At 32.6% G+C, this 27,556-nt stretch overlaps 4 protein-coding genes across 10 annotated transcripts; 1 reads left to right on the forward strand and 3 right to left on the reverse strand.

Moving 5' to 3' along the window:
* Nucleotides 1–606: 606 nt before the first annotated feature.
* Nucleotides 607–2,455, reverse strand: LOC7461800 (uncharacterized). Its single transcript, XM_006386356.3, has 5 exons — nt 2,085–2,455; nt 1,887–1,976; nt 1,705–1,784; nt 1,362–1,555; nt 607–952 (listed from the first exon to the last, which is right to left on the reverse strand). The coding sequence occupies exons 1-5, from the start codon at nt 2,291–2,293 to the stop codon at nt 866–868; spliced, it is 660 nt and encodes a 219-aa protein (XP_006386418.1). The 5' UTR covers nt 2,294–2,455; the 3' UTR covers nt 607–865.
* A 6,685-nt stretch (nt 2,456–9,140) lies between these two features.
* On the reverse strand, nt 9,141–10,891 carry LOC7461801 (uncharacterized). Of its 6 annotated transcripts, none has more exons than XM_024594926.2 (5): nt 10,570–10,889; nt 10,407–10,469; nt 10,210–10,328; nt 9,904–10,106; nt 9,141–9,361 (listed from the first exon to the last, which is right to left on the reverse strand). In XM_024594926.2, the coding sequence occupies exons 1-5, from the start codon at nt 10,755–10,757 to the stop codon at nt 9,263–9,265; spliced, it is 672 nt and encodes a 223-aa protein (XP_024450694.1). In that variant the 5' UTR covers nt 10,758–10,889; the 3' UTR covers nt 9,141–9,262. The 6 variants fall into 6 exon arrangements, with proteins under 6 accessions (XP_024450694.1, XP_024450695.1, XP_024450693.1 ...); XM_024594927.2 differs by having other exon boundaries at nt 9,141–9,373; nt 10,210–10,295; nt 10,570–10,887; XM_024594925.2 differs by having other exon boundaries at nt 9,141–9,373; nt 10,570–10,887.
* A 4,358-nt stretch (nt 10,892–15,249) lies between these two features.
* Nucleotides 15,250–17,136, forward strand: LOC7461803 (RING-H2 finger protein ATL54). 2 transcript variants are annotated; one of them, XM_024594276.2, is made up of 2 exons: nt 15,250–16,352; nt 16,431–17,136. In XM_024594276.2, the coding sequence occupies exons 1-2, from the start codon at nt 15,603–15,605 to the stop codon at nt 16,770–16,772; spliced, it is 1,092 nt and encodes a 363-aa protein (XP_024450044.1). In that variant the 5' UTR covers nt 15,250–15,602; the 3' UTR covers nt 16,773–17,136. The 2 variants fall into 2 exon arrangements, with proteins under 2 accessions (XP_024450044.1, XP_002301077.1); XM_002301041.4 differs by having other exon boundaries at nt 15,279–17,136.
* Nucleotides 17,137–24,171: 7,035 nt separating this feature from the next.
* LOC7467183 (transcription factor bHLH94) lies at nt 24,172–26,271 on the reverse strand. Its single transcript, XM_002302288.4, has 3 exons — nt 25,268–26,271; nt 24,582–24,983; nt 24,172–24,358 (listed from the first exon to the last, which is right to left on the reverse strand). Exons 1-3 carry the CDS (start codon nt 25,748–25,750, stop codon nt 24,263–24,265), a joined length of 981 nt encoding a protein of 326 aa, XP_002302324.2. The 5' UTR covers nt 25,751–26,271; the 3' UTR covers nt 24,172–24,262.
* Nucleotides 26,272–27,556: the final 1,285 nt, after the last annotated feature.

The following is a 27,556-nucleotide window of genomic DNA, read 5'->3' on the forward strand; positions in this document are numbered from 1 at the left end:
AGAGGTCAAACGTATACTTTTTAGGTCAGGAGAGAGAAAAGAAGGAAAAAAAAAGATCACCGGTAACAAACTGCTCATCAGCCACCGTCACATGCCGCACTATGAGGATAAGGACGTGACGACGCTTCAAACGACATGGTGGAAGGACATATGTGGCCACCGGGAGGCATCCCACACGTTGCTCAAAAAGGGTGGACACCTGGCGCGTGATGAGCAAGCACGAGTAGCATTTTTGAATTAAAAATTAAGTATTCAAGATAAAAAGAACAAAATGCCTTCAATCAGCCTGAAATTTACAAAAAACTGATGTGAAAGGACAAAAATACCCCTAAACATATGGCTTATTTTGTCTGTTGAAGGGCAAGAATATCTTTTTATTGTATTCTAAGAAATGAAAAGATAGAAAAATCATTGATGAAAAGTTGTATTTTTATAACTTTGAAGGATAAAAAAATCATTTTATTGTTGAAAAAATTAGAAAAATATATACCAATAGACCATTGAAAAATACAAAATTACACTACCATAAAAGCATTCATTTTTTGCGGGCAAAATAATAATTTCACTGTAACAATCCATATAATCTATATTTAGTGCTACAGGGAATTTCTCAAGCACTATTGGTTTTGTTAATTTTCTTACTAATAAATGGTATTAAAAACCACATAAATCATGAATGGCAGTTACAGAGGATTGTCAAAAGACTCAAAACCACAGGATAGGTGGCTGGAGAGATGGTGATGATGGTTAAACAACAATACATGGAACAGAGATCACAAAAACAATAACTCCACAATATTTCAGATTCTCAGTTTCATAAATTACAAGTGGATTTGGTACATTGACACGAGGCCTCAGTAAGCCATTATGAGTTTTCGGCTTCTTTGCTTTCGGCATTGGCTTGAACGAATCGCTCCGCCTCTTCTTTCAGTTCTATTTCGATTTCTTCTAACTGCAATTTTTTAAAACCAGAAATCAAATAAATTTAGCAAATGCTTCTACTTGATATGCACTTTCAAAATAAATAAAGCTAGCTGAATAAGTTGAGAGACCAAGTCATTCATGGCATCGAATCATTGGTTAGTAATCAAGAGTTAAACTCTGAATTCAGAAAAGCAAGTTAATTCTCTAAAATTGGAGTGATGAAACAATGTCGTTGCAGCACTTCAACAAGCTACCTAGCTATGACTAGAGGCATCATGATTTTTTCCTTTCTTTTGGATCCTACTATCACAATCACATAATTTCAACAAGGCATATTTAGTTATTAAGAGAAGATAATTAATTCTGATATAGTTGACATGATAAGAGGTAAGAACATGAGATATGGAACAAGGTACTGGGTTGATGAAAAGAAGCACCTTCTCGATAGCTTCATCAACTAGATGAGCATCCCTTTCTGCTTTTTCGGCTATATTTTCAATATATCTTGCCGCTTGTTTAAGTTTGCCATCCGGCAAACTATCGGCTAAGTCTTCTACTACCTTGTCCACTTTATCAGCAACCCTTTCTACAGTTTCAGCAACAGCTTCTGTTGTCTGCATCAATGAATCAACTTTTGTCCACACACCCAATTCAAAAGCTAAGTTAGGCCCAGAATCATATCATAAGACTGTATGAAATAGTCAATGATTAATGGCCATGCGTGCTGGATGTTAAACTCAAAGAAAATGTGCGTTTTAATCTGATAATGAAAATCTCTACCTTTTGACCTTAGTATAGGCCACCATTTGCTGATGCCGAAGGGAGTTAAGGCTACAATCAATCCCAGAACCCAAGTTTGCCTACACAATGAAAGTTTACTGCATCAGTACATCTTCAGATAATAGATTGCAGAAAGAATATTACGAATCGTATACACATTGAAATTTCAAAATAGCACTCACCAAGATCCGGGATTAAGATCAAAGGGAAGATTAAAAGGAAGAGGAAAAGGAATTCCTGATTCAACGCCGGTACTGTAGACAGCCATGTCCCTGAATCACAATTAGGTACAGTCACATAAGGATCTGATGCAATCAGCTTTAGATAATCATAGTATAAGAAATTATAGCCAAGCAAAATTAAAGAGAGATTAAATATACATCTTTCTATTCTTTCCGTGGTGTAGGACTTCCAGAGTGGTAGTGAAAATGTTCATCTTCTGATGCCCAAGAAACTGGATTCTGTGATTGTGTTTTGAGGTTGCCTGATGAAAACTGGGATTAGTGCCATAAACTTGAGATCTCCGTCTGGATCCGGTGGGAAGACTAGCCCAGCTATGGGGAAGTGTTGATTTTGCACAGCACAACATCACTGCTAGGATTGATTTCTTAGAGGCTTATACGTATCTAGGCTGCGGGATGACAGAAATCCTTGGATAGAGAAGTAGTGTTTCAATCTGTTAACATATAAGAAGCTTGGAAGGAGTTATTTTGAATTTTCGACCATTCTCCATGTTTGACCATATAAATGACTTTTAGAAATGTTTGAAAACATCTTTAAATTGCCAGGTAAGAAAAGAAAGCCAGTCAAAGACGCTTTATTTCATGCTCTGACAAAATCCCTTAGGTTTATATTTTGGAACAGTAGCAACAAAGAAAATGAAAATAAAAGTAAAATGCTTTTATATATTTTTTATTTTCGAAAGTACATTAACTTATTTTAAAAAAGATTTATTTAATGCACGTGGGAACATAAATTATGCTTATATCTCTTCAATCAAAATATTTCTATTATTTTTATACTTCTATCTACGTAAAAACTAACCAAACAAAACTTTAGAAATTAAACTTCTTTGTGGGACCATCAATATTGCAAGCGAGCAATGAATTCTTCTCTCTCTCCCTGTTGTGTTGTGAAAATATTATTAAACTCAGTTAATTTTATCGGGTTAACTTGTCCGGCAAATCTCTAGACCAAGTCCAGTTTCAAAGTAAATTAGCTGGGAGCTGATTTAGTGTCAGTTTGGAAATGCTGTAAAAACTACGTTTCTTTAGATTTTATTTTTTTTATTAACATTATATATATATATATATATATATATATATACACACACACACACATATAAATTATTTTAATGTGTTCATCTTAAAAATAATTTTTAAAAAATAAAAAAAATATCATTTTAATATATTTCTAACCAAAAAGCATTTTTAACCACAACTACTACCATAATTTAAATCAGGCTCTTAGTATAGGCCAATCGACATAGTAGGGGCACCCATGGCTTGATCGACCTAACCACAACCCGGTTTGGCTTAAAAAAAACTTAAAAGCAATGTCGATTTAATTTTTTTTAAAAATATTGGAACGAGAATGTTTTAGATTAACTCGAATCAATTCAGTTAAATCCCGACCGATAGCATGTTTAAGTTTAATAACCTTGCTTTTTAAAATCTAATTTTTATTTCATTAAACAATTATAAAAATAATCATTTGCAAGAAATAAAACGAATAAAACCACGGAATCTAGTAATGTCGATTTAGTTTAATAACCTTGCATTTTTTCTCCACAGTTAATTTTGGTCCTTAAATGTTTTTCTCTAATATAGTAAAATCAACACTTGTTTTAGGTTTTTTTTTATAAAAAAAACCCTATTTTGTTACTAAATTGCACGTATTTCACGAGGTATCAGAATGTAAATCACGCCATAATAAAACAATTCTTCAAATCTAACTATCGCACAGCACCATTATCGATAATATCATTCTTTTCCGTAAACAAATTATGACCAAGCTTCAAGACTTCATTACTAGGTTCGGTAGCTCTAAGCTAGTAATTTTCGTGGAGCATGGAAAAGTAACAAGTGAATTCATCTCAGTACTTGGTTTTGAATACAATTATAACTCTGTCCTTTGGGTTTAGAAACATCAGTAATGGTTATTCCCTAAACTATCACTATGTCGGTTTTTCTATATAAATTTAAATTGTTAAATGTTATATTTGGGATTAAGAAAGTACCAATATATATTTTACCAAAAAATAATAAAGAAGAATTCAGGGACTAAAATATTCATTTTCAAACACAAAGGACTAAATTATAATAGCATTGAAAACTTAAAGACTAGAGGAAAGGTAGAATGGATTTATTCCTTTTTTTAATACATCTTTTGTGTTTAGTATCAACTAGATTTGTTGCTCGTGGTCTACTTCGGGTAAGGAAAAAAAACTTTTTGATGTAAAAAATACTAGGGTAAAAACAAATTTAAAATTCGAGTTATTAATTCAATTAGCAATTTAAATAATATAGATAAAAATGCAACAATAATAAATAAATTGATAAAAATAAACAACAAAAACAAGATAAAAAATCCAGACCTGAGCCTACATGGATTATCAAACAACCCTATATTGTTGTAGGGTGAAATTGTAAAAAAAGAGCAATTAAAAAAAAAACCCTATTAATTCAGGTGAACTTGAAAAACCTTTGTCCATGAATATAAGTTTAGTATAATCTCATAGAAAAAAAAGTTTGAAGGATAAAATTGAAATAAATCAATTTAAAAAAAAACAAAACAAAAGTGAACCCGTATTAACCTTTGAAACCAGTGACCCTCTGGTCATGAACCCGGGGCTAACCCAATAGAAGGCAAACCGTAAAAAATAATGAATCAAAACTAAAAAAATATAAGAAAAAAAACATCAACTTAAAAAATAAGAAAAAAAATCAAGCAAACTCAAATTAACCTCTTAAACTTGATCTCATCTCTAAGACTCGCAACTTCTGAAATCTTAGATCTGGATTCAATAAAAAAAACTTAATTTTTAACCAATTTAATTTTGAAGGATGAAATAATGGAATAAATATTACTAAAAAAAACTTGCAAAAACAAAAAACAACAACAACAAAAAGAATAATGATAAAATTTGATGGAAAAAAATCCAAAGATTATGAAATTTTTAAAAAAATAAAAAATAGATCCCAAATAAAATAAATAGTAATTAAAAAAAATAAGAACCAAATATGAAATATTATAAAATCATATGGGGTAAAATTAAAAAAAATTTGTAAATTGATAGATTATTTATAGACTAAGAAATATCTTGGAGGTGAAACTAGAAAAAACAAATGTAGAAGGTTAACCCAATAGAAGATAAACCCAAAAATAAAAGAAAAAATCAAAAGAAAAGATAAAAAAAAATAATCTTATAAATTTTTTTTTAAAAAAAAATAAACTCGAATGAATTTTTTAAACCGTATGAAAGAGTTATATATATATTTTGTCTATGTGAGTAACAAAGTAATTACATTTCAAAAAAAAAATTAAAAGGATTAAAACACTCACAAGTGAAAGACATTATTATTATTTTTATTTTTTATGATAAAGTGGTAATTTGACTGTAAAGAAAATTACAGGTATAACCTTATATAATATTGAAAAAAAAATGTCATAAAAAAACACTACCTTGCAATGGATGTCTAATTCAAATTTTTTTTTTTTTTAATAATCACACAATTACACTAAATAGTGATTTTAGCCTCGGTAAACCGTAACTTTAATTAGTATGACTTTTCAGAATCAGCACCGGTCAAACAAATTGCATCTGTCATTCTTGCCCGGCTCTCCAGTCTTTTGCTTCTTTGGATGTGTCATCGGCTTCCGCTGCGACTTTTTGAACAAACGACTCCATCTCCTTTTCCATGCCTTCCTTCCACCTGCATTTTAATCGAAACAAGAGACGGCTTAAAATAATCAGATGTTACCAATCAAATTACTAAGACTACAAAGGGCAAAAATGTTTCAAGTTCAGCTGCCTCGCATTTGGTTCCCAACCTAAGTTAATTTAATTAGTTACACGTTTTGTTTTTTTTATCCCGGAGCCTTTCAGCTTGAAACTTGTATAAATATAAAATATAATATCTTGTATTTAATTTTATTAAATAAAATAAAATTAAAAAAATTAAAAAATATAATTACTTAGATTAATAAAACTCTAATACTATATTAAAAATAATTTTAATATAATAACTTAAACTATTAAATAATATCTTGTAATATAATTTATATTATTTTTTAAAAATATTTATACTTGTTAGCACCAACAAGAAAACGTACTGTTGCACCTTCACAGATTTTGCAAATTGTCCAGCAATCGGAGAGCATAGAGCGAACCATTTGCTATCTTCGCCTTCTGGTAAGGATTTTGCAACGACAAAATGCACGCATTATTCCGGCGATGGGAAATATTAATTAATTCTTAAAAAGCAAGAAAAAAAAGGTATACTTTTCCTGCCCATCGTTGACATGTTCTTTTTTTCATTATTCACTTAAACATTTAAATTTTTTATGATAGGTAAAAATAATTCTGAAAATCTCTTTAAACATTTCACAAAGATGTTTGAGAGTATGATAGCGGTTATTTTTTAAAGTGTTTTTCTCTTAAAAATACATCAAAATAATATATATATATATATATATATATTATTTTTAAAATTTATTTTTAATATCAGCGCATCAAAACAATAAAAAAAATACTAAAACAATAATTTAAAATATTTTTTTAATTTTTTTTAATAAAAAGCAATCTTAGTTCTAAAGGAACAAAGTTTACTTACCAGAAACACTTCAGAGTTGTGTTACTTTGTTTTATAATAGCATTTTAAAAGTTTATATTAATGGGGCATATTAGGTGTAAGAAGAAGGGGTTCATTGTGATTCATGAGCATTCCATAATTTTCTAATTCTCTGAAGCAACCTTAGCTGTTTATTCTATATGGCTGAGCCATGTAGCCAAGTCGGTGCGAGTTGAATTATAAGAGATGAAATTTTCCAGCGCGTTTAGAGTTACTATCAAAATCAGAACAAAACGTCAAAACTCTGGCATTGTTCCTAACGATCTTCAAACAAGACTTTTCACATGTTGATAAAGAAAGATTCTTGCTGACTCAGTTAATGGTTCGGTGCGATACGAGGCAACATGTTTTTTATAGGAAAAAAGGTGCTAGGATAAAGGAAGGTTCAATGGTTCCGCGCGATATTAGGAAACATGTTTTTATAGGAAAAAAAGGTCCTAGGATAAAGAACACCTTCTAGATGACTTCGTTACTATATGAGAATCTTTAATTTTTTTTATTTTTTTATAGAATAGTGATGAATTAAGTTTTTATCATTATATTTTTATTAAAAAAATACTAAATAAAAAAAATTATGAGTATTAATTTTTTTTCGGAGCACAAGCACGCTCTAGTGAAGGCGCACAAAGTCTTGCAGTAGCCAGACTTAACCACGGTTGGCTTGATTGTGTGCCAAGCTTTGGGCACACCCAAGAGAATTATCATCATCACTGGGCACACCCAAGAAAATAACCAGACCATTCTCCCTCGGCACACACGTGTTTGGAAATGTGGTTGCGGTTGCTTTTCAAAGTGTTTTTCACTCAGAAATATATCAAAATAATATATTTTTTAAAAAATATTTTTGACATCAGCACATCAAAATGATATAAAAATACCAAAAAAATATTAATTTAAAGCAAATAAAAAAATAAAAAAAATTCAATTTTTTTCAAAATCGCTTTTGAAACGCAAAAACAAACATGGCCCGAACATCCTTCATGGGGGCGCCCCCAATGAGACGGACCCAGCCTCCCTTGGGCTCACCAAGAGAAGGACCCACCTTCCCTGGGTTTAGCCTAGGGAAAGAACTCAGCTTCCATGAGTTCAGCTACATTTGACGTTTTGTACTCTAATCTACCCATACATTTTAGGTGTATAAAAGTCCTCCACAAACCCATCATATTTCCATCAAGTATTAATACAAATGTAAGAGATATTTATGTATGCTATCAGGGTAAAATTACACTTCAGACCCTTTTTTTTACAAAAAGACAAAACTTATGGGTTATAAATACATCATGAGACCTTTAGAATAAGGGTTCACAACTTCTTATTTTTTAAGATAAAAATACTTAAATTTCAGAGTATTAATAAACTTAAAACTCAAGAACAAACATATTTGTTTCTAGAATTTAAGACTCTTTTAAGTTATTTAATACATTTCCCATAAATATACTATTTTTATCATAAGAGGGTCTTTAAGTCTCTCAATTGGGATTGTTTTTGCAGGTATTCAAAACTTCTATTATAAGCCTATAATTTCTTAGATTAAAAAAAAAAAGAGTCAAAGTATATTAAGATATTGACTAACCACTATCTCAAATACTAAAATACCTTTTATTTATATATATTTTAAATTTTAGAATATCATCGGCTACTATTTCAACAAAAGTTACCGATTTTTCAAGTTTCCCACCTAATTGGAAATATACGTGAACCCTTATCTTTATTAATCTCATTGTCAAATTAGCGCTGCCGGTTAGTTAATATTTATGCTTTAATGGAAATTTCCAATCTCTAATTTGGAGGTTGCAAAACTGCAATTTCGTGTGCAAAGAAAATATACAAACCAATTAAGAGTTATTCAATGAATTCCAAACTATTATACCAAACACGTGCAGATTCTAAAAAAACCGCATTGTTCATATTTTACATGTTAAATCATTGTCCTGAATGATTAAACTCTAGACTATATCTCCGGTGAGCTTACAGGAGGTGTCATGTCAACTATCTCGGACAATATTTAGCCACGGATTTTTAGGGTGCTCAACCATCTTTATTTATCAATTACCATCTGACATGTGCTGGATTTCTACGGAATTGCATTGGGCGTGGATGTTCAAAAGCTTATATAAACTTGTCATGAGGTGTATGAAGGGTTATTTGTATGAAAGACTTGACAATAAGTCTCATTCATGTGTAGTTAAGTAAATAAATATTATAAAAATCCTCCGTATCCAAATTATACTTAAGATCATCTCATTTTATAGTAAGGAATCTTTAAAAGCATTAAGGGAATTTTGATTAACATCTTTAAACTTTTGGATATAAGTTAAGATGGTCATTGTAATTTACCCAAATTCATAATCTAATTTATATAATTTGGAGGGTGTTATTAATTGAAATGATTAATGTAGGACTGAATTGCAAGAACCCGTATGATTTCGTGTCACGATGACTAGGTTTGTTTTTTTTTTTTCTGGGTAACTGCACGATGTTGAAGGTTTGGGCCGTCCTGAAAAGAATAAACAGATGCACCCGGAGGAAACCCAGCATTAACGATTATCCAATGGTTTCAAGATCTAGCAAAATGGAATGGAATTGGGACTGAAAATAGATAGATAAATAGATAAATAAATAAGGGTATCTGCTACTTATCAAGCTTTCCTTAATTACAAGTCAAATTTTTCATGGTACAATAACAAAGTGTTTCTTGGCTGGCCTCAGCCTTTTGATTCTTCGGATTTTCCATTGGCTTGCTCCGTGAGTTGCTCCGAGAAAGACTCCACCTCCTCTTCCACCTCCTTTTCCACCTCTTCCACCTGATTTTTAATCTTAATAAGAAACAAAGCAAACCCAATTTTCACTTTAAAAAAAAAAAACAGGCTCAGTTTATAACATGGATCGATGCTAAAAGTATTGCAAAATGCTTAGTTTATTTCATGTAATATTATAACATGTTTAAAACAGCCTGGATTGACTGTCAATGGGTGAAGCATGTGGTTGGTTTTGATTTTCGATCTGGACTGAAAACAAGTTGGGCATGCTTCTTTTTTTTAATCCGTTCTTCTTTAAAGCAGGCAGCCAACAAGAAAATGAAATTTGCTGCTTTTTTTTTCCTGGTAGTTATAATTCAGCCATGGGACCATGTTGTTCGCAACTAAAACGAATCGGTACACGACTAAAGTGAATGTCAAAATCATCAACAACGAGCATTTAGGTTTACGCGTTGATTCTGCGTTTCGAGAAATACATTAAACCTGATATAAGGAAACGATTCATGCTGACACAATTAATTAACAATCGTTTTATATGGTGTTAGGTAATTAAGTGCTAAGACAGAAAACAGTGTATTAGGCAGTACCTTTTCAATTATTTCATCTACTACATTAGCATCCTTCGCTGTTTCTTTCGCTACGTTTTCAACAAATGTGGCCACTTGTTGAAGTTTCCCACCTTCCGGCAGATGATCGGCAACTTCTTCAGCTACCTTCCCCACTTCCTCAGCCACCTCTTCTACAATGTCTGCAACGTGATCTGCTATCTCCACCACTTGTTCAACTTTGTCTACACATCCAATTTAAAAGCTAAGTACATTGGATTCCATAACTCATTCACAGCATGTGAGTTTTTATTGAGAATTTACAAGTCAAGCCTTTCGATCCCTTACCTTTTATCAACAGTAATGCCCCCCATTTGTTTCTACAAAAGGGTAGAATTATTGATATTAGCATTCCCAGAACCCAACCCTTCCTGCTAGTACGTAGATCACCATAAAGTTGTATTAAACTGGCCGGGAACATGAAATATAAGGGCAGAGTGCAATTTATCTGTTTAATTTATAGATCGTTGGTAAAGTCAACTTACCAAGGAGAAGGAGCAGAAGGATGAGCAGGTCCTGTTCCAAGACTATTGTATACAGCCATTTCCCTGCACCATTACATGCATTAGACTCAGAGCTGCAAGATATCTGCATCTGCATGATTAATGTTATACCCAGAAAAGTTTTGCAAAAGGAAAAAAAACGTACATCTTTGTATTTCTTGCATAGAGCAGTTTCAGAGAGGTGCTGAAAACTTGCAGCCTTTGATTTCTAAGAAACTGGCTTTTGAATTTGAGTTTTGAGATTTCCGAAGTGCTATCAGATACCGGACTAGGTGGTAGAAATATCTGGCTAACGGAACTGTAGGCAAACATTGCTCTTGTTACAGACATCATCAATGCCGGGGTTAATTTCCAACTCGTGCAATCAAAGAAATCCCTCGATCAAATCGAAGATATATATCTCAAAAGTTTTAAGTTTGGTGCAGAACGTGCTCGGAAAGTTTAGATTATATTGACTCGTAGAAATGGTCGAACCATATACATATATTGCCACTTGCGGGGCGAAATTCAAATTACTACTATTATCCTCCCTTGCTTCGCGTTACATGATAAATTTTCTAGGAAATCTCGTAGCTATTTCCTATGGAGGTCTAGGAAATTAAAGTCCATCTTGGCGTGCGATGAGAAAAGGAAAGAAAATGTGCTCATCTCCCGCAAGGTCATCCTAGTTTTCGTGTTGAGAAGATGAGTTGACAAAATACCATTGGGATTTAAGACAATTAAGAATATTTTTGTTGGCTTGAAAAATATTACTTTATAAAGACGCAACATTCCCTGCTCCAACTCAAATGATAATTGAACAAAAAAAAGTAATTCTGGTTTTGTAAAAAAATAATAATTGGGAAAACATCAAAATCACTCTTCCAAGTATCCTTTCAGGGAAGAAATTTAGTGGTATTAGGCCCAAGGACAAAGAAAGGGTTGCGGAGTCCGACATCCCAAGCTGAGGCCCGAAAAAAGAGCCCAGTAAAGATTGAGGCCGAAAGATTTCAATAATCAATCAAATTACGGATCAGAAGGAATGGTAATTGCTAAATTGTTAATTAGCCAGGCGTGATTCTATATATATATATATATATATATATATATATATATATATATATATATAATTGGCAACATTATAATTTGGATTGTGCTGAACACGCCGAATGTGGGATCTTTTGAACGCCATCCTGGATGGATATTATGCACACAATCTGTGGCACCACGTATCATGACGAATTTAAAGATGATTGAGCACGATAGAAGCTTCGCCAAACGGTCGTTTCAGTGCCTGGGAAGAAATAGGAGAGAGAAGGGTCAAGGTTGATTGGTAAAAAAGTCAATGGAACCCTAAACTCGGCTTCACAGCTTGTTTGATAATCGTCAATAGACTTTCATTCAAAGATAGACAGATTAGAACGAGCAGAGTTGCCAGCCCTATTTGCGTGTCGTGTAATCAACTGGACGAGTGCAGGGATCGCATCGTATGTTTTTTATTGCCAGTTTACGTAAGACAGTTTGAGCCTTTGAGGTGAGGTTCTACATAACTGTAAAATATTAATAGGTAAGTTTGACATGGTATATGTGGATTTCGTGGATGTCAAACTAGGGCTTAGAATTTCTAGGACATTTGATATTGTCTCCCCAACATCAATGCTAATAACAGATGCGAATTGAACCGATCACAATGGCTATGGCAAAGAAAAAATGAGGCATTAAATGAACTTATTCAATGCATTCGTCAAAGAAAATACAACATATACGGAGGAGCTCAATTCTTCCACAACTTGGGTTTAGGGTTTACATCATGATGATAGTTTTATTTGAACAATTAATATTAACATTACAAGGATATTTTGAATTTGTTGGTTACATGATTATTTAATGGGATCAGGATAGAAAGATACCTTTTTTATTGAATTAGATACTCGAAAATTCATATCGATACCTATACATGCATATCCTGTTTGAAATGAAAATATGAAGGTCATCCAACTTATTCTCTGTTATCTTATTTGCCCAGCAAATTTTTCGGATGCTTAAATGTCTCAGACGTTGTCTCAATCACTTCCCGTTTCAGTTTATCCACCTATAGTGGTATCAAATCAGATTAAAAGTTTAACAACCAAGTACTGATACATTAAAGTGTCATTAGAAAAAGGCAACAAATCAAGAAGAAAACAATTGCTTTTAATTGAAGAGAATTGGAATTCTTAAAGACAACAATTGAATTTTGGATGGAAATAGCCACCGTATTTGGTGAATTTTATATGCAAATCAAGTCATTGATGAAATGGGTATAAATTAATATGTTGATATTAAAAATAATTTTTAAAATAAAAAAATATATTATTTTGATATATTTTCAAATAAAAATTATTTTTTAAAAAAACTCTAAATACCCAACAAATTCCACTATTTCTTAGTTTTCCATGGTTTGGAAGCTTTTCATATTCCTTCTCAGCCACTCCAGCAACTTTCTCCACCAGATCAGCCACATTCTCCACTGTCCCTGTAACTTTTCACACACTACAACACAGAAGTTTATAATATGAATCACATAAATGTTCATCCAAACTGCAGTTTTGTCAATCGTCTTCTTTTTTCAGTTAAGGTCATCCAGAATTGCAAATTATAGAAAATGTGGAAATGAACTAATCCAGTAATTTAGCCGCCACGGGACAACTCGAAACAGACAAAAAGACTTCCTTTTGACACCACCAGTACTTTAGTAAAAATCCTGTTCTGATATCCCTTTCTTGAAGCATAGAACTTCTACTTAACCCTCGTAAGAAATTCTTTTGCGCTATTTGTGTAGCCGGTAACATTTTATTTTAGGATTTACACTTAGATTCTGTTACGTATAACTTTAAAATTGATTTAATTCTTTTTTAATTTACCTTTGAGTTTTAGCAAACATTCCCATTTCTTCTCCCAGGAAGGCTGAAGCATAAATAACGTTGATTTGCTCGTCGCATTAACCTACATAATGCATTGTATTATTGAAATGAACAGATCTATCTATGCCAGTAAAGAGGAGAAAAGGATTTCTTGGTAAGAAAAGAAATCACCATATTAACTTTGAGAGATATAACTTAATTGGTTAGATTCTAGGTTTGCTTCTTAGAGGTCAGCAGTTCGAGTCCCACAAATCTCAGGGCCACTGGAGGCTTTCGTTAACTTCAGGGCCCGTCGGATTAGTCGAGGTGCGCGCAAGCTTGCCTGGACACCGACATTAATCAAAGAAGAAGAAAAAAAGAAATCACCATGTTAGAAGTTTCGGGATATATGTTCAGTTGTAACATCCACATATCCATTTTTTGTCATTGTTGATGTCCTTTTTATTATTAATAACACTAAATATATTAGTCTATTGAGTAATAATATTTAGTTTATTATATTTATTATTAATAATTTTTTATTTTATTTTTAATATTCATTTATATTTCTTTAATGAATCTAGAGTAAAGATAAGGTTCATGAAACAAAAAATACTTTGCAAATAAAATTATAAAGTTGTTATAATTATGAATCTTATTGCATCAAATCATTATTTCTAAATGTTCTTTATCAATATTCTATTAAGACTATATATTAATTGGAAGCATATACATATCATGGTTCTTTCTTTATGAAAAGAAATAATTGCTCTTATAAATTAAGCTACGAGAAATATTTAGAATTAATATGCAGGTGCTTGTCAAATGACATGTACACTGAACTAACCCGCAAGATAATTCTATATGAAGAGATTGCATATGTTTATGGAAAGTCTCACGTGATAATTGTGTAAGTGATCCTTAAACTTGAGATCATTAAGTTATCTTATATATGAAGTGTTATGCTAATTCTGAATCACATGTTGTCCTAATCAAGGTAATAAACGGGCATATATTGTATATAACATAAATTATATAAATATATTTGAATAATCAAGAGAGGATTCATCACCTTTAGATAAATTAAATAAAATATTTCATTTATTATCAAATAATGTTGATTGTGAAATTCTTTATTAATGTGGAATGATATTTGAAAATAATTTCAAATCTTATTGAAAAAATCAATTACTATATTGTTGGGAATTAAAATGATTTAACAAAGCATAAAAAAACACCTAAAATATATATAAAAAAAGTTAACACTTTAAAGTACATCAATTTCTCTCTTCAAACAAGATTTAAAAAATTCCTCATTAATAGTTTGTGTATATTACTTACTACTAGAGACTGGAACTTAAAATGACCTATTATTTACAACAACCCGGATTTATATATTGATTTCATTATCACCATTGAATTGGGACCATAAATTATATATATATAAACCTGACATGGCAGATACGAGGTCCATTTCACTTCATAGGTCTATACTGTCTATAGACTCTTCACTAATCCGGCTGTGACACCAAGGATATCTTACGAGGGACGATATTGATTGCACCAACTCTAAGATATGTTATAATAATAATGATAATGACATGCTACCAAAATAGTAACAGGACGCCTCCAAAAATATTAGAGCGCACCTAATAGATAAGAAATAAGGGGAAAAGAAGATGGCCATCAGAAGAGAAGTACTTGTTCTCAGGAAAGGGAAGTTTAGTTTGTATTGGTACAGTTCGATTCAACTTGTTTTATGCATGGCCTGATAACATCAAGCAATGCTGTACTGTAATGAGAATGCTAATATTCTACTCGAGACGTACTCTTTTTTTCTTTTTGCTTTTGTAATGAGAATGTTAGCAGCTGATAGTGGTCTCGATAGTCTACAGAGGCCATATTGTTATATTTATTACCGGATGAAGGAGAATGCTAAGACTACATTCACAGCACCGAACTTCTTTCACTTGTTTTCAGCCTGTTGTAGCGTCTGGTCTCCTTGTACATGTACTATGAAAGTCTAAAAATGGGCGAAAATACAAGTAAATACAAGGCACAGAAAAACACAACCAGATAAGAGTTATCTACGACAAACGACAAGGAACTTCTAGATTCGGAGCCAAACCTACCAAACACATCAGTAACCTTGTTGATTAAAAATTGAAAAGGACATGTTTCTTAACCTTGTTAATTTCTTTTCTTCCGATTGAAACAAAAGATAGTAAGCTCACCCACTAAGCCTCACACAAACACATTGTTGCAGATCTATCTTTACTTTCCTTCTCAATTTCTTCCACTTTTAACAGTTTCTTTAATGGCGATGAAACACAGAAAACTGTTCCCAATTGGAACTGAAACAAACCAGACTATAGACTGCCCTGACTTCTGTGACCCAGCTTGTCCTTATAATTGCTATCCTTACTCAGACTACTATTTGCTACCCCCACCCCCACCACCTCCGTTCTTGCCCCAAGAACATCACTTATCACCATATGTGATCATCATAGTTGCTTTGCTAGCCAGCTTCTTCCTTATTGTTAGCTATTATGTTATTGTGGCCAAGTCTTGTTCTGGTTGGTGTGGTTCCAGGAATAACACGGAGCCCCAGGCTCAGGAAGATGATACAGATGAAGAGTTTCTTGATGAGAACCGGGTTGATCACCCGATATGGTTCATTACCACCATCGGCTTGCAACAGTCAATTATAAATTCAATCACAGTTTGCAAGTACAAGAAGGGAGAGGGACTAATTGAAGGCACTGAATGCTCAGTTTGCTTGAGTGAATTTCAACAAGATGAAACTCTTAGGCTATTGCCTAAGTGCAACCACGCCTTTCACATCTCTTGTATCGATACATGGTTGAGGTCTCACACTAATTGCCCTTTGTGTCGTACACATATAATCAATGGTCCAGCTAGCACTCCCTTGATTTCGGTGGGTCAGAACCACGATAACTTGAATCCAACTTTCAGTACCCAGATGGAGAATTCGGATGTTGATAGTGGATTGGGTAATAATCAAGAGAGTAACGAACCTTGTGAAAACAGAGCTGGAACAGAGGAGGTAGGTGAAATACTGCAGGTTGGTGAGGAAAGAACTTTGAAGGATGAAGTAAATTCTAATGATATTGGTGATCTCCAGGTGCTTTGTAGCTCCGTTGATAAACACCAGGCTGAGGATAATGATATAAAGCTGCTGAGGAGGTCTTCTTCAATGGATTCTTTGAGAGCTACAACTATGTGTATTGGCCTGAATGATCATAAGAACCTGGTTAATCAGATTGACATTGATGAGGAAAGAAAATCAAATATGGTTTTGAAGCGAGATGGTGGGTATTCAAGCGTGTTTAAACTGACTGGTACTTCTTCCTTTTCACTAAGTCTTCATAAAGGTCCTGTTTCCATGAAAAGATCATTCTCGTGTGGGGGAAGGTTTTTCTCTTCGAGGCAAAACCCAAGCCTGAAGCCAATTCTTCCCTTGTAAATTCAAAGACTTCGCTCTTTTTTGGTACGTATTTTCATATGAGATATCTGCAAAACGGAGATTTCTCTTGCACTCCAAATAAGTTGGGGTTCTTGGAGATAAAGAGGTGAGCTAGAAAATGTCTCTACTTACATATTAATATGTTGCTATGCACCTTGCTTCAGTGTTTCACGTTCTGAAGCAAAACTGGAATAAGTTTCTATATCACAAAAATTGTGATTTAACTGATGCCTTGAAGGAGAAGGTATCACTTCCACCATCAAGAACTCATTATGTAGTTCCACTTTTATCAGAAATCCCTGAGGGGATGTAACTCTTGTTTCTGAAGAGATGAGGTGATAGATCCGGTATGCAATCTTTTAAATCTGTCTATTTGACAATAATGGATGTTTGCAAGTATCACAGTGATGTTTCAAGCTGAGATACATCTTACACAAAGAAACTAGCAATATCAAAAAGAGAGTTCTTGAGGAATAGACCATTTATGACATTAAGGTACAATTATACGTTTAAATAAAAACATAAATTTGAGGTGAGAAATATGCAGCCATAGAATGGTAGGATAGTTCTTTAAGAAGAGTTTATTAAAGATGCTTATAAATCAATACAGGTGATTTCTATGTAAACTACAGGTAAAAAGAATAAAAATATAAAAGGGGATAGTAATAAAAAACTCTAATTTTAAAAAAATTTAGATAAAGAGTTAATTATATAATAAAAAATAGTTATTGTCATATATAACTTATCTAAACTATCATTGTTATTTTTTTTTAATGATAAACGTGTCTAATATACTTACATAATATATTTATGTTTTTATTAAAGGTAAAAACCACAATGATCCAAAACAATGATTTAGAATCGGTGCCTATAGAAACTTGATATATCCTCACTATTTCAACATGAATGTTGGATCTAAAAGGATGGTGAATAAATGATAGTGATAAGTTTTTTCAAGATTATATTAATTAAAATGGATTCAACATCTACCACTTATATTTAATGAACCAATGTGAGATTGATCTGATTCAGTTCAAATTTACCCATAACATCAAAGAAAGATGTTCTAAAAATAAAAACACAAGATAAATTCATCACACACGCATGTCAACATGAACCTATAAAATTCACTTTCAAGTAACAAATGAATATGAACAAATAAATATCATCATTAAAATTTTAAAAATATTTATATTTAGTTTTAAAAATAATATTGTCGTCATAAGCCACTTCATCTTTTGAAAACGATTGACTGAATAGCTGGAATAATAGTTTAGAAAAGTATTATTGAGGGCATACTTGAATTCATTGATTTAGATTCACAATAAAAAAAAACATTGTTATTATTATTATTTAGAAAAATTATGATTTGGACATGATAAAATTATGTTTTAATTGATTTATTTTCTGCTTCTTATTAACCTAGAATAACGATTAGTGATAATTCATTTATTTTTGGTAACAAAATATGCATCCAATAACAACACCCATATTCAACAATTCAAAAACCACATCTGAATCACAAAATAAATCCACAGACAATCTGAACACCGTAAACACCATGAGCTTTCATTATCATCCACGACACATTGTCAACTAATTACATTAGTCGCGAAACAACTGGATTGCCCAGATTTAATCAGCCTATACTTTTAATCTGTGGTTTTTTTTCCCTTCACCACAGTCTTAGTTTGCCATACCGAACTCGTCCTAAGATAGAGCATCTCCGAGGCATGTGTGTAGCTCCTCCAAATTCAATTGAAATGGAAAAATAAATTTCGGTGATCTAAAGGGCTTAAAGTCTAAGATGTGCGTGGTCTTTTAATTATATTTTTCCTTACCCTTTTTCCTCCTTAACGATTCCGAGCTCTCAAAAAACAAGTGATCATAATTTAAACCTTTACTATCTCCCGGCTAGTTGGATGCTAAAAAAACAGTGTACAAGATTTTATTTATGGTCAAAGAAACTTGGGTTAGTCCAATATAAATCTCAACAAATTAAGCAATGTATTATATATCAAATCTTTTGTTAATTAATTATACCCAAAGTCAAGATCAAAGTCACTCTTTATAGTAACATTTTGAAAAATGGTATGCACTTCCAATGTATCACAGCTATTTGTTAATGTGCTAGGATATTCAACACCAAACCTTCCCTACACAGCTATGCTTACAGTGCAAATGTGATTTACGTCATTTCCCAGTTTTCCTTTCTCATCACCGATCATAAAATCTTTGGCAGACTTTAGCTTCACGGTGAAGGCGATGTTCGAAATCCTACCTTTCAATTTTGCCTAACAAATGCTGGCTAATTAATGACAATTAGTCAAGACCTAACTTTTTGTCAAACTTAACATTTCACACGGCAAGATGCTGAAGCTTCAACTACCATATATGATCACAAGAACATTTCAAAAAAAAAAAAATCAACCGCGTTTTCAAGTTCTTATTTTTTAATTAAACACACTTTTGTATATTTGAATCCAAAGCTCCGAACTAAGGTAATGAAGACGAGTCTTCTAAAATCGAAGTGCAAGAGAATGCTCGCAACTTATTCATGATCTAAAATTTCTATGAAACTCAAGCTGTAAATACCAATACTAATACTTTATAACAATATTTTTATCCTTTTCAAAATTTGGTTTTTAATTCTCTCTCTTTTTTTTTATGCCTATCTATCTCTTATATGATAAATATTAATAATTATTGATTAAGCTAAAAAGTTTTTGGTCCCCGCTACAAAAAAAAGAAAGGAATCTACAATAATGGGCCTACCCTTTGCTGGGCTTCGATCCATGGCGAAAAAGATTTGCGGCCTTTTCAATTACCTTTTCGGGGCCGGTTATTATTGGTTAACCATCTAATCGAACAAGGATAGCTAGAAATTGTAAAGTTCTTTCTACATCATAAGAACTTTGCGAAAAGAAAATATTTTTTATTTTTAATTTTAATTCATGAAGACAAGCTGGGATTTGAGGCTTCTTGTTTATGAGGAAGAGGAAGACACGTACTATTGCATCAAATTGGAACTTTCTTAGCCTTTTAAGTAAAAGAGGTACTAATTTAACAATATGCTAGTGAATGGATTTGTAAATGCTTTTGTTTTTCCCAAAGTCGATTGACTTAACTATATATTATACAAAGAAATAGAGCCACGGTCCGCCTCCTACATGCAGCCTCAAGATCGGTTAGATTAAATTAATAATTAATGTTAACATCTAGTAGATATACTTGTAAACTAGATTGATATGTCCTAATCTAAAAAAGAGTTGGACAATTGAAGTGGGATTTCTGACAAAATTAATAACTAATTTCCTATAATTTAAACAGTGTGGTATGTTATTGAAATAAGATATATTGATATTCAAGATCCATCATAACATGGTTTTGTCTATGTATTTTACCTATAATTTGAAGTTTCGTAAGATTTTAATTCAACTGCAGCCACTAGCCCCAATTGTGAGTCCTGCCTGCCCTTCAATCCTTTGAAATTGAAATTCTCAAGACACAGCTAGCCCCACCGGTCCTTGCACATTGCCAGATAGAGCCAAAATAGAGGGAGGCAGTGTATGCATCCCAACAGTATCAAGAAGCTTTATTACTCTTTCGTAGAAATGCAGTCGTAATGATGGGGGGAACATCGTACCTGTTCTTGTGGCCGCCATTGTTTTACAATCTTGAGGATTCTTTAATCGGCAATCATTTTATACACGAAACTTCTTCGATCCCACCGGAAGTAGCACTTTTGTCATTTAAAAGTATCCCCGATGGCACCCAATTATTAATAATCTCATGGCAAGCATGGTCTCCAATATTCTCCCATAATCACGTAGTTACAAGAGGCTTTCATCCATTGCGGGACCCTGAATATTGACATCAACATTGCAACATAGCCAACAAGCATTTTAAATATTTAAAGCTAGAGCACCAATCATCAGATCATAAAAGAAAAAAAAAAGAGCTTGGGTTCTTACGAAGTTACACGGTAGCTAGCCTCGTCTTTCTCCCTGTAAGTCCTTTCGAGCGCTACTTTTCCCCCTAAAGTGAGAACGAAAATCTAATGGATTTCTTCACCGTGCGAATATGGACATTCGGCAGTATAAGACAAGTATGGGACGTGGATCTAACGTGCATATGTTGAAAACCCACGTACTACATGCCTTGTCCATTTTATGATTGATCCTTAGATATGTGGCCCACTACATCGCGGGTTTGTAATTTTCTTCGTGTAAAACCAATGTCGAATTACCAAAATCATATTTTGCAGATTTTATTTTAATCAGACAATAATAACAAACGCACAAATCTAGAAAGAAAAAAAGAACACAATAATCCAGAAAAACAAACCTTTTGAAATACCTAATTGAACAAAATTAAATAAAAAAAACTCAGGTTCGAGTCAGTTCAAGATAACATGATATATATATATATATATAACCTAGTTAATATGAAAGAGTCAACTCGAGTTAACCTGTAAAATTCATGATCCAGATTATAAGATTAAGATAATCTGATAAAAAAAAATTTTAAAAGTCATTTTTCTATATTAAAAAAACTAATGTCAAACAATAATATTAGAAAAAACATAATAAGCCAAATTAAAGGACGACATCGACCCATATCAACTTTCAACAAGGTCATTAGACTTGAAGTACACCATACATAGAAAAGTAGTGAAACTCATCCATACATAGAAAAATAGTGAAACTCATTCCCAACAAATCAAATATCGAATGATGATTAATATTGAGGATAAAAATGAAAAAAAAACAAGTACACGAAAGGATTTAAAATAAAAATAAATATTAATTAAAGGAATAAGGGTGAAAATTAAAATAAAAAATATAATAGAAGGCAAGAATAATTTTTTTAATGGGGGTTAAATTGAAAAGAAAAGAAATTAAACAAAAAGAAAAAATTATAAAAAAATGAAGACCAAATTAGAAAAAATAAAAATCATAAACATGGATTGAATGATGAAATTGCAAACCATCAAAACTTTAATAAAAGGGCCAAGAAAAAAAGAGAAATGAAAAAGGTGAATCAAATTGAAAAATATTATATGTAACAAACAAAAATTGAAGGGTTAAATTGAAAAAAAAAAAAACTTTAACAAAGGATACAAGGATAAAAACACAAAATCAAAAGACAAATGACTAAATTTGAAAAACCAATAACAATGTGGACCAGGTTGTATTTTTAGATAGGAGAGACAAAGGAAAAAAGTTGACCGAAAGAGGATGCGATGGCGAATTAAATAACATGGTGAAAGGAAATTTTCAATCACAGTGAGGCACAACATACGCCCCCCAAAATACACAGACGCCTCCCACATGCTAATATTTTTAAAAAAATTAAAATAATATTTAATGAATTTAAAAAGATAGCAATACCTTTGTTACCTTGATAAATATATGTATAAAAAATCTTGGTAGATTTTTTATCATATTTTATAATATTTTTTTAAACCTGGGAGTATATATGTAAATTTATTGTATATAAATAAATAAAAAGACATCTATAACCAATGTTGTTAAAATAGCTGCGAAGTTCATCATAAGGTATGATGTATCATGATAAACTATGGCATAGGTTTCAAACCCAGTTAAAAGGAATAGTAGAGGGCAGCGATGCAAAAAAAAATAGAAAATAGCTCAAATTGAAGGGAGAGATCCTAATAAAAAGAAGAAGATGGATATTTTGCTCATTCACAATACCTTTCCTAGACTTATCTATATCATCAATTCATAAGACCTAGATTGGCCAGCTGATTTAGAAAATACAAAGGAGAAGCTCCCTAGACTAACCAAAACTAAGAAGAATAAAGCTAGAAATTCTAAAAAGGTAAAAGATAAGGTGCTCAAACAATGAAAAGCAAAATTCTTAGAAATGATCGGGTGCCCCTAATCAGTATCAAATATTATTGCAGCTTCAAAGAAAGGTGGGAAAGTCAGGGTGTGTGTGGACGTTAAAGACTTGAACAGAGCAAGCCCTAAAGATAGTTTTTTTTTGTTACCTTATATTAATGTACTTATGGATAACGTTGCTAAAAATTTCACATACTCTTTCATGGTTGGGTTCTTAGGATATAACCAAATTAAAATGATTTAATAATCATCTTCGTCACTTATTAGGGTACTTATTATTACAAAGTTATGTCGCTTTATGAATGACTCTACTTCTACATGTCCCAACTCGTTTCCTATAGTTTTAAAAGGTTTATTTCAAATCTAAAAGCAATTTATTTGTTTTGTGATATTGATATGTGAATTGATTTTATGTATACATTTATAATGATAATTAGGGTGATATTTTGTTGATTATATGTGTGTTGATTTATTGATCTATATTTGTGTTTAGGATACTTTTATTGATTTTGTGATGATTTAATTAATTATGTGGAAAGTATGCATTGGTCCACATTTGATTCTCGTGTTTGATATGATTAAGTGTGATTTGTAATTTGAGATGCTAAATATCTTTTTAATAGGTATGATATATTTTTATCTGTGTGAAAAAAAATTACCTTAGGTTTTTATCAAAGAGTTGATCATTGACAATATAATCACTCAATGGGTTTTGTCAATTGGATGACAATACTATTTAAAAAAAAAAATTATAGACAGTATGATTATTTAACAGGACTTGTCCTTTAAAATGTAAAAAAAATAATTTGTTTTCAAATTTTTATTTTAAAAATAATTATAAATGAATTCGGTTTGTGAGTTGAAGATTCTCTTTTGATTTATTTTTTTTCATATAATAAATCGTTATCGCTCTTGTAATGACATTTATTTTCTAAAAATAATGAATCTTATTTTTAGTTGTAAGTACTTTTATTTATTAATGTCAATATGTACATATTTTTAGAATATTTTCTTTAGGATATTATCCATCATGATAAGGAAATTTAGGTGGGGTCAACATGACCCCAAAAGATTTATCGAGTGTGATAATTCAAGAAATATGTTTAAAGTTTAATTTGTCATTTTCCATCTTCTCGGATTTAACGCCCATATTTTCCAAGTAAATATTAGACCTTGTAATCAGGCCTATGTCCCGTCTCATTTTCATAGGATTAATAACGTTGTTCTTTTTAGTATAATCAAGTATTTACTAGAATCAACTATTTACCTAAGAATTTCTAAAAACAAATTAGATTTCTAGTTATTATAAACTAGATGACATAAACGAAGACTTCTAATCTACTTTTACCTCAATTTGATTTTCATTGCGGTATAGAGTATGACACAAAAGGTAACAAATTAATTTGATTGGACATTGATTCAAAACATAGATCGAAGAATGACTATTATTCCATTTCTTTGTTGTAATTGTAATTATTAATATTATTAACACTCGGTCGCGGTTATATAAAATTATCTTGGAGAAATTAAAATGGAGGGAAAATTAAACCAGCAAAATCCATTACGAGAGGCAAATTAACAACCCTAACTGCAGAACAGGTATACAAATTAGGTTTACAAATCTCAGCTGAAAGCAGTTGCTTCTTCAATCCTGTATAGCATGTGATTAACAGCAGCTGCAATCTCATCCACTGTATTCAGATGACATCCTTCTTCAACCTGTCCCAATACATTCATACCCAATGAAAAATTAAAAAAAAAAAATCGAATACTGTACAGTAAATGTGTAATAGTAGATGATCATAATTAATATCAACCTTTCCAATTAATTGGTGTTTAATTTTAAGGTTCTATTATTGGCTTAAAAGGAGAGGCAAAAAAAAGTGATATAAAATTGCTCAATAAAGAAAAATTGACTGATTTGACTAAAAAATTCACTAACCTTGACACTAACTGAATAGAGAACCATTTGATCAACAGTGGTGACATTGAGGTGAAGAATACTGAGCCTTAGGTTTTGCAACCCCACCATCAACTTCAAGAGCTGTCCTGGCCGTTTCTTTGATAGAATTTTGAGATTGGCATGGCTCTCCACCATTGTCACTTCTATGTCCCCTAAAGCCCGCTGGTTCTGATCAGCCACTGATTCATCTGCCGTTACCGAAGGCTGAGATGCACGAGTCGAATACTGTGGGAAGGTGAAGAACTCAGCAAATAGCCGTGAAGGGAAACCATTATCGTCGGGTTGTTGCTTGTTCTTTTTATTAGTTCCCATGGTCTGCAAGAGCTGCTCTAGCTCCTTCACGAAGTTAATGGCACCTCCAATTATCGATGCTTGGTCACCCTAAGAAGAACAAATTAATGTAATTAAATTTATTAAAATATGTTTGAAAAAATTTACTTCTAATGAATTAGTACAAATCCGATCAAGATGACCGATTAATCAATAGATGGTTAACTGTATAATAAGCTCCGGTGAACTTCCATGAAAAATTTATTTCCATATAAGTGGGGATATGGAATTCTTTTTTAACATTGAATTTTGAAAATAGGTAAAATATAATTCAAGTTTTAATATGCACAGTTGAAAAGGGGGGTTTGATAAGCAAGGCGTGTGTAGGTACATACTCTTTGAACATAAGAAGGAGGCATCAAAGACCTAAGCACAGCAAGATACTCATTCATCTGTTTTCTACGGTTGCGTTCAACAGCAATGTGAGTCATTCTCTGGCTCTCAATTTCTTCTTTATTCTTGGAGCTCTTGGTGCGTCTCCGTTTTCTCCTGTTTGTTGTTGTCACTGGTGCAGGTTCCATTATTGCAGGAAACAGTATTCCTTGGAGAGATTGATCAACATTGCAAGTCCCGGGTGAAGAGGAATTGTGATCCCATTCTTTTTCTTGTTGCATCAATGAAAGTGATGATGAATCCCAGCTTGCATGGAGACCTTGTTGCTCCATGTTGTTATTTTCAAGAATCCCAAGAAAAGCTTTATCATCTTCTTGCAACTGATCAAAATCATAGCCCCAAGCTCCTCCTCCTGCCAAGGAGTAAGAATCCTTGCAGCCATAAGTAAATGGATCTTGAGAGTACACAATTGCCTCTAGTTCCATGTCTACTTACTCTCTCTCAAACGCGGAAACAGACGGACCTTTTGTGTTTTCTAATAATCTCTCTCTCTCTCTCTTTTTCCTCACTCCAAGAGGCAGACAAACATGAAAAGAGGATTAGGGGTAAAGACCCACAAGCTAGCTAGTGTACTGTGTACAAGCTGGGAGGAGTCTTATGAGTAGAGAGGGCTTAAAAGGAGGAAGAATTATAGTATAAAAGTGGCGTTCCGTTTGAAGAAACCCAAAGGAACATAACATGCACAAACCCGAAGGACGTCTATATACCAAAGGACAAACGAACTCGCCTTTTTATCTTTCTCCCCGTAGGAGAAAGCCATGGTACTTTAGGGATGTTTAATTAACTAACAAAAGCTACAGCGTTCTGCACGTGAGATGGCAATTTGAACCCCTCACTAAACGAGAGAGAAGAGAGATTCTCTTGGTTCTTGGAGATTGTAAATACTGTTTCCTGAAAATTAACATGGAACACACACTACTAGTGAAAAAGAAAAAAACCAGACTACCTTACTGCTGCATACACATCCCAAAAAAGTAAATATAGACGAAGGTAACGAAAGGAGAGGATTTTGATAAGAAAAAAAGGTGGGTCCAAAAGGTATATCCCATTTTGTGAGAAGGGAACATTATTTTCCTAATTAAGGGCGGCATGAGTCGTCTTCTTTGACACCACTGTTCCTTGCAATACGTTAAAAGGCTTGCTTGGTCCTTTCAAAGTTTCAATAGGATGCATTAGTTTCTAACAATAAATAAAAGGATGTGCCTAAATAGATGTGACGATAGATTCATTTGGCAATAATGTGGTCGGACACTTGGTCATGGAAAGGAGAATATGTCGAAAAGCTGATAATAACCCAGAGATTCCGAGAAAGATCTACAGGGGAAAGAGAGAGAGAAGGAGGACAATTTTACCATGTGACCCAACAAAGAGCCATGCTCCGTGATCATCTACAGTCAAGACTATGTGTCTACTTTCCCAATGAAAGCCCTCGTTGTTCTCTTGCCGCTTCCTTATTACACTTCCCAACTCCCAACATAAATTAACCTTATTTACTGATGCCTTTAATGTTAATGACATTAGTAATATTAATCACAAGTCAATAAGACATTCTCTAGGGTTTCCTCTCTTCTTTCTTGGGTTCTATCCCATAGAGCATAAATTGCCCCACAACGTTATTTTATTTGGTGTTTAGAGAAATGTGATTCCATGCCATAGGTGCTATACACTGCCCTCTTTAATTAAACAATTATCAATGGAAGAATAGAAAAGGGAAAAAATAAAAACAATCCTTATCGAACTGGCATTCCTTTGAATGTATCACCAAAAATGTAGTTTATGAGATTCCTTGTCGAAATGTATGCTTAATAAAAAAATCAACTGGCTATTTTAATACCTCTAATTCACTTATTTTCTTCCTTGAGATCTCTTTGAAAGGTACCAAATTCCTGTTAAAAAATCGAGAAATACCCATCAGCCTACTGCTCTGAGTGTCACATTACGCTACCATCTAGCAGTTTCTCACCCATTCCCTTAATTTAGTAATTTATGTTGTACGAATTTAATTGTAGCATAATTATTCAAATACACTCAGGACAAATCATATGCTAGTGAATCGCTTTTCAATTAATTAATCACTCCAATATGCTTACGTGTGTTTTTGTTTCCTTTCCCTGGAGAAAGAGAGGGAGAACAATAGAAAGATTATGCTTTTTTTATTCATCGAGGAAAAAAAAACAGCTCTTTCACTATACGGTAACCAAAATCAAATTAATGCTGTGACTCATCGGGTA

This window comes from Populus trichocarpa, chromosome 2, assembly GCF_000002775.5.
Source record: "Populus trichocarpa isolate Nisqually-1 chromosome 2, P.trichocarpa_v4.1, whole genome shotgun sequence".
Taxonomy (NCBI): Eukaryota; Viridiplantae; Streptophyta; class Magnoliopsida; order Malpighiales; family Salicaceae; genus Populus; species Populus trichocarpa.

What these genes read in the sequence shown, in the direction of transcription:
- LOC7461803 (XM_002301041.4), top strand. Translation starts at nt 15,603, where the DNA reads ATGGCGATGAAACACAGAAAACTGTTCCCAATTGGAACTGAAACAAAC.
- LOC7461800 (XM_006386356.3), bottom strand. Translation starts at nt 2,293, where the DNA reads ATGTTGTGCTGTGCAAAATCAACACTTCCCCATAGCTGGGCTAGTCTT. An exon ending in CACGGAAAGAATAGAAAGAT is followed by an intron (nt 1,977 to 2,084) that starts GTATATTTAATC and finishes ATTGTGATTCAG; the next exon opens with GGACATGGCTGTCTACAGTA. An exon ending in GCCTATACTAAGGTCAAAAG is followed by an intron (nt 1,556 to 1,704) that starts GTAGAGATTTTC and finishes TGTGGACAAAAG; the next exon opens with TTGATTCATTGATGCAGACA.
- LOC7461801 (XM_024594925.2), bottom strand. Translation starts at nt 10,757, where the DNA reads ATGATGTCTGTAACAAGAGCAATGTTTGCCTACAGTTCCGTTAGCCAG. An exon ending in TATGCAAGAAATACAAAGAT is followed by an intron (nt 10,470 to 10,569) that starts GTACGTTTTTTT and finishes GTAATGGTGCAG; the next exon opens with GGAAATGGCTGTATACAATA. An exon ending in GGCATTACTGTTGATAAAAG is followed by an intron (nt 10,107 to 10,209) that starts GTAAGGGATCGA and finishes TTGGATGTGTAG; the next exon opens with ACAAAGTTGAACAAGTGGTG.
- LOC7467183 (XM_002302288.4), bottom strand. Translation starts at nt 25,750, where the DNA reads ATGGAACTAGAGGCAATTGTGTACTCTCAAGATCCATTTACTTATGGC. An exon ending in CTCCTTCTTATGTTCAAAGA is followed by an intron (nt 24,984 to 25,267) that starts GTATGTACCTAC and finishes TGTTCTTCTTAG; the next exon opens with GGTGACCAAGCATCGATAAT. An exon ending in TCTATTCAGTTAGTGTCAAG is followed by an intron (nt 24,359 to 24,581) that starts GTTAGTGAATTT and finishes GTATTGGGACAG; the next exon opens with GTTGAAGAAGGATGTCATCT.